Raw genomic sequence first — 7,230 nt, forward strand, 5'->3', positions numbered from 1 at the left:
TTTTGTCGGAATTAGTGGGTTTTTGTTTGTCCAAACCGCCTCTTGAGGATTGACCACAAGTTCTCAATGGGGATTAAGATCTGGGGAGTTTCCAGGCCATGGACCCAAAATTTCAACATTCTGGTCCCCGAGCCACTTAGTTATCACTTTTGCCTTATGGCACGGTGCTCCATCATGCTGGAAAAATGCATTGTTCTTCACCAAACTGTTGTTGGGTTGTTGGAAGAAGTTGCTGTTGGAGGGTGTTTTGGTACCATTCTTTATTCATGGCTGTGTTTTTGGGCAGAATTGTGAGTGAGCCCACTCCCTTGGATGGGAAGCAACCCCACACATGAATGGTGTCAGGATGCTTTACTGTTGGCATGACACAGGACTGATGGTAGCGCTCACCTTTTCGTCTCCGGACAAGCCTTTTTCCAGATGGCCCAAAACAATCGGAAAGGGGCTTCATCTGAGAATATGACTTTGCCCCAGTCCTCAGCAGTCCATTCACTATACTTTCTGCAGAAGATCAATCTGTCCCTGATGTTTTTTTTGGAGAGAAGTGGCTTCTTTGCTGCCCTTCTTGACAGCAGGCCATCTTCCAAAAAGTCTTCGCCTCACTGTGCGTGCAGATGCGCTCACAACTGCCTGCTGCCATTCCTGAGCAAGCTCGCACACTGGTGGCACTCCGATCCCGCAGCTGAAATCCTCTTTAGGAGACGATCCTGACGCTTGCTGGACTTTCTTGGACGCCCTGAAGCCTTCTTTACAAGTTCATTTTCATGGCAAAGAAGGACTATGCAATTCATCTGACCACTCTTCATAACATTCTGGAGTATATGCAATTGCTATTATAAAAACTTAAGCAGCAACTTTTCCAATTTCCCAATATTTATGTAATTCTCAAAACTTTTGGCCACGACTGTACATAGTATAACACAAGATTCTGTTTTTGGCTAATATTTATAGCAGAAATAAGCCGTACACCTGCAGGCGTCACTATAGTTTTATTTATTACCGCAGCTTTCAAGTTTATAATAAAGGAAATTCCTGCAAACATTTATTCAATATATAAGGCCAGATGAGTAAATAAATCCCCACAAACTGTCAAATGTAGATGTGCGGCAAGCGCACTCATAATAGAAGATTTTTCATGAAACATGCAACGCTGTAGTCCAGCAAGAACGTCTTTCATTGGCGCGTGAGGAAGGGGATCCGCCAAAATGAGGTGCGGATCAGATCAGATCAGATTCTGGATTTCTATTGAAATGGTTGGATTTCACCTTTTAAAAATAAATGGGGCATTAGGAAAATGTGCCACCCCCCTTTCTGAGCTTGTTTATTTCATAAGTTCAAAAAAGCCCTTGGGAATTTAAAAGTTACTGGTTGGAGTATGGAGTAGTGAACAAAACTCAGCAAATCAATCAGAAGTTATTACTTTCTGCGATGTCTGTCTTGAATGAAGCAAAATATTACTGTTAGTACTCAAGACTCACGAAACTTAAAATCAGCATCACTATCACTGGTTGTTCATATGACACAGTTAATTACCTCAGGAATTACTGAGTAATATCTGAATTAACCAAGCGTTTATAGTTTTAAATGTGTCATCAAAGGCCAATCGAGCCATAAAATTGAACAAACTGTGGAACAGAGAGACTTCAGAATCAAAGAAGACAGCCATCACGCCCAATTAAAAAGAGAGAAGCCTCATTCCTTGTATGAAACTAATTATATAATAGATCAAACAGCAGGTATTTTTAATAAATAATGTTTCGTTCCAGGTGTTCCTGACTGTTCACCCCTAATCTGTATCATCTGGGAAACGAGTCGGTTTGACTTTAAAATGCAGTACTTTAAGCTCTGCTGGGTGATAAAGTTTTATGTTGCCTTCAGATGGATGGCACTACATTAAAAAACGAGAGGCCTCTCACCTTTATCTTGCATAAGCAGAATGAGAACAGCTCTACCACTCCCAACCGCAAAGTCACAGACAGAAATAGCTGACTTGGTTGTTTGAATTCATTTAGCCTCCGCCATTGCTCATGATGCAGAAAGTGGCCGCTCTGTGATTGTCACCCCTGTCTCACACAAGCTCTTGATTAGATTACTCTTGCCTGTCCCGCAGGAATGGCGCGGCACACTCTGAATATTAGCTTTTTTGACTGGCCCATAATCAGCTTGAGGAATGATCCAATACTCAGCAGCTAATGGCAACTCCTGTGACGGCTTCGCCTTTCTGGAAATTAATTTGGGCCTTTTTCACCGGCTTGCCCCTCCTGACTAAGCCACTCCTCTCAATCTCTCTCTCTGCAACACAAACACACTCACACACAACAGACAGCCCATTCCTTTTGAATGCTCTTCTTTAAATAGTGTTACTATTTAGATTGGAGGTGCCTAACGTTTTACTATGAAGAGCCAAAAACTTGATTGAGGGCAGTGGGGTGGGGTGGGGGGCAGTAGCAGAGTACATTTTCTTCATCTTCAAGTTCAAAATAAAGTGTACCAACTGTGTACATTAGTAAGTTCAGTCCCAAAACTGAACTGGTTTTAGCAAAATAAATAACACAATTTTCTTTAAGAGGTTTTACAGCAGAATCTGAACTCCATAGTTGAGTTTCCATAACGTATTCTGCTATTTTCCTGTTTATCTCTGTGAAGCTGCTTTGACAGAAAAAGTACACCATACTTGACTCAGCCTGCAAACAGGGATTCTGCAGGGTTTTTGTGGGTAAATGGCAGTCTTTTTACAACTTCTTTAAGACTAGGTCAAAAAAAAAAATCTCCATGTGATGACTAAATGGAAGGGGACATAAAGAAATTAAACAACAAAAATGAAGTGAGTTTATCATTAAAACAAGCACAAATAACTGCCAGCAGGGTTTGAAAAATTACCTTTTCTAAGGGAAAACCAGTTTATGTATACATGGTTTTTTTTTTTTTTTTTGTGTGTAAGCATAAACACTTAATTTGGTTACATTTCACAGAAAACAAGACTTTTTGGCTTAAGGATGTTTAGATATTTGTGCTGGAAAACAAGACTAGAAAAAAAATACAGAGTAAGATATACATTTTTTGTAATGCATGCAACATTTAATGCATTATCTTATGGATTTAAGACTTTCTGCTCTGATTTGACTTTTTAAGGCCTTGATTTGTCACAGACCTTTTACAGACCCGCAGAAAACTGAATAAAGGTGACCTGACTTGGATTTAATATGCCTGTAAACAAACCTAATGTTCAATTTAGCTGTGCTCTGTACAGTATAGACATTTTCAAATTAAGAACATCCCCTATGGAAATTACCCCCCTTAGATAGCATTTTTTGAGTGACAAGTTATTGGTCTTGATCAACATATGATTAACTTGCTTATACGCTGAAAAAAAAATAATTTTGTGTAGAAACGATTTTCACTCTTTAAACAGACTCCAATAATCATCTTTTTTTTTTCCAGTGTGAAACCAAAATAACATAAATGATAAACAAAACATTAAGTTTCCTACCTTCTTTGTCATCGTGTCGGATGATGGCGTCCTGGATGACGTACTCTGAAAGTGTGAAGCTGATTCTTTGTTTTTTGCGGTTGGTGGAGCGGGGGGCTTGGGGAAAAGCTCTGCTTCTGTAGCGTCCCGCTCACGCTCGTAGTAGACCCGCAGCTGCTCGCAACGCATGCGTCTGACCAGCCTCTGACGCTGGCCCAACGGCAGAGACTCCAGCAGACACTGGTCTATCTCCATGTTCTGCCTGAACACGTTTACATAGCTGAAAAAGCAACCTACACAGAGAGAGAAAAGAAGGGAAGGATGAGCATTATTTCACAAATGTCATCACATTTAAGCTGATTTAAGCTTCATTTATGATTTTTAGTGTCAGATTTTACTGTGATACATGTTACTGATACATAATCTTGCCAAAAAAAAAAGTCCAATATGGCAGCAAAGTGAACTTGCTTGCCTTAAAAAGGAATTTGATTGAATTCTTCTTTTTAAAGTAGTCAGTTTGACACCTTTGGCATACTGTTTCCATCAGATTATATTTGGGATGCACTAATTCTAGTCTTGCATGCCATTATAGTACAGGCAATATGTGAATTAGCATGCAGTCTTTATCTCCTCTACTTAACCAGAACAAGGCTTGATGCCAAACAGATAGCTCTGTGTATTTCTCAAAGCTCAGTCCATTCAAATCTTATCTGGAACACGCTGCTGAGTGGTGTGTCCGTTTAACCTTGAGAGAGCCGAGACTCGCTCCACATATGGCACTAGAGACTGAATTATAATGACTCAGCATTTCTCCTGCAGTAGCATGGAACAAAGCCAATGCCATCCCTGTACTCACACTGTAAAGGACTGCTGCTAGCTCTAGGATCTGCAAATAAAGGAGAAAACTGCACCCACTGAGAGACATATACTGTAGGTTATTGGTGAGGCAGATTATTAAACAATCACTGGCATGAACCTCCAAGAGTAATGCAACTAAATAATTGGGTAAATTCTGGAAATATGGAATAAAAAACATTGTGGAACAATTAAACTTTACCCCCTTATCAACCACAGAACAATATACCACTAAACAAACTGAACTGTCAGTGAATCCTCAGTAAAAGTGTCTCAACCCTGTGGCTTTACTTCCACTACAGCTCTAACAATGCAAACTTATTAATCCCTTTATCTCTGCAACTGAGTTTTAACTTTTATTGTTATAATATAGTAGAGAGGGTATATAACTAATGAGGAAAGAGTTAATGTGATCTGAAGTTCAAACGTGTGTATCCAGAATAACCAGTAATGATCAGGTTTCATGGAGGTGTTAAGGAATAGCTTTTTTATTGGCTCTCTCACTTTTTAAGCAGCTTGCACCATGACAGTAATGTTTTTAAAGTGATAGGGTTGAAAAAAAACTAGAGTTAGCAAATCTACTCATTTAAATAATCACCTCATTTATATTGTAGTGACCGACTGATATATCAGCCAATATTCACTACTTTTTGACAATATCAGTATGGGCCGATGAGTTTTTTCAGATTCGCTGATAAGTGCATGAAGCTGGACTTTTATTTTGACAGCTCTTATTATCAGTCTTCATTAGTGTACTGCTTTTGTTTACCAACTCTTTCTAATAAATTATTAGTAAATGGTATATGAAAAATAATTATACATGCAGGTTTGTCTTTCTATCATTACTAATAGTGCACTTTATTTATTTATTTATTTTTAATCTATAATTTCAATACAAAATTTTTTTTACTTCTGATTTTAGAAAATATTATATAACATTAAAACAAATACACATTTCTTTATGGCATGCATTATTTACTGTCTTTATTTACCCTGATATCGACATCAATCATCAAAAAAATCCATATCAGTAAGGCACTGATATGACAACTTGCATCACTTATGAAATCTCTCCCCTTTCTATTAGACCATGACTCTTATTTCATTTACTTTAAGAGCCCTGGACACATCGCCATTCCACTCACAGACACAAGTGAAAGTATCACCATTTACATTTAAAAGGAAATTTTAATTCTGATAAATAATTAACGGTTTGAAACGTTTGAGTCAAACTGGCCGCCCTTCTCCTCAAGGTTCATTTGCTGCAATCACAGAGCTGCTCAGTCATTCTCTCACACGTTCCATCCATCCTGCACCAGCCGCACACATCATGCATTATGAAGCCACTCACCACACATCTCACCCGGAGAGCGATTCATAAAAATTATCCCACAGAGAAGATGAGCTCACGTTAGAAGAGAGGCCGAGTATGTGAGCACTCAAATGAGAATTAAGAAGTTTGGATGAATTACGGGGAGTTTATTAGACCTTGATGCGGCCGCCCTCTCCCTCAAGGCTGTGTTTTAGGAACGACAGCGGGAAGAGCAGATTATCACTCTTCCTCTTAGACATGCGTTGTGCAAATCTGTAATCACTCAGATAATTCAGGTCACTAGAAGCCCTTCAGCCAGGCAAATAAAAGTTTAAAAGTCCGCCTTTGTAGACAAATTAAAGTGGGAGCTCTTTCTGTCTTCTATTAACACACATACATATTCTGGTGTCATAATGTTCTCACATGCCTGTTAAACAAAGCCAAAAAAACCCCAATGACAATACTGAGCCTTTCCCAGGGTCACAATGCCATCCATTCTATTCTATTCTATTCTATTCTATTCTATTCATGAAACTGTTTCTGATAAAGACAGCAGGATCAGTTCTGTTCAGTCAACTGAACCTATCATGATGGAAATGATCTGTTCTATTCTATTCTTTGAACAGTATATATGATGAGGACAGAAGAATTAATTATTTTCTTTCCATTGCCTTTCAATATGTTCGGGTCGGTAAGATTTTTCAGTGTTTTTGAAGGAAGTCTCTTATGCTCATAAGGTTTCAATCATTTGATCAAAATATAAAGTGTAACGTGTAAAGAACTGTAACTATCTATAGCAAACTTTTAAACTGAAGCATCATTAAAACTATGTACTGTTTTATTTTATTTTTTTTAAAAACAGCTTCAATAAAGAAAGAGCCTTCTATTTTATTAATTCAACAGAGTCTGTACAAACATCATCAGTTCTATTTATGAACTCCCAACTTATGATGATGACAAAAAGATCTATTATTTTCTGTTGCATTTATTGATTCAACAGAACCTTTGAATATATTAGAGTAGATAATTCCTTTCAACAATTCACAGACCATCATCTGAAGAAGACAGTAATATAGGCCTAAATTCTATTCTGTTCGATTCATTCAACAGAATTTCTGATGACACAAAGTTAGTCCATTCTACTAATAGAACCAACACATATAAGGTCAAAAATCAATTTAATAGAACTTAGAGTGTTTTCCAACCTTGTTCCTGGAGGCACACCAACAGTACTTCCAATGTTTGGGAAATCCTCCTAATCAAACACACCCGGTTAAACTAATCAGTTTGTTACTGTAGTAGAGACTCTATGATAAAATAGATGGGTCAGATAAAGGAGTCATCCAAAATGTGTGCTGTTGGTGTGCCTCCAGAAACATGGTTGGAAAACACTGCCTTGGAAGACAATCTAGAGAGAGACAGATGAAACATGGAATGTGATATGCTAACAACGAAAATTATAATTCTGTTAGACGAATTTTAAAATGCATATTCCAAAAACCTGTCCAAACTGCTCCGCTACCCTCCTAGTCCTTGTCCCTAAGGACATAAGAGGTCAGGCACATAGCATTTAAAAAGCCAATTTGATGTAATA

At 38.1% G+C, this 7,230-nt stretch overlaps 1 protein-coding gene across 1 annotated transcript in view; it reads right to left on the reverse strand.

Moving 5' to 3' along the window:
- LOC109105473 (unconventional myosin-XVI-like) overlaps positions 1-3,751 on the reverse strand; it is a 736,220-nt gene extending 732,469 nt beyond the window's left edge. Inside the window, 2 exon segments of the mRNA XM_042730903.1 lie at positions 3,491-3,581; positions 3,584-3,751. Of these exon segments, the coding sequence (XP_042586837.1) occupies positions 3,491-3,581; positions 3,584-3,724 (232 nt within the window). The 5' untranslated portion in view covers positions 3,725-3,751.
- Positions 3,752-7,230: the final 3,479 nt, after the last annotated feature.

Source organism: Cyprinus carpio, chromosome B9, assembly GCF_018340385.1.
Source record: "Cyprinus carpio isolate SPL01 chromosome B9, ASM1834038v1, whole genome shotgun sequence".
Lineage (NCBI taxonomy): Eukaryota > Metazoa > Chordata > Actinopteri > Cypriniformes > Cyprinidae > Cyprinus > Cyprinus carpio.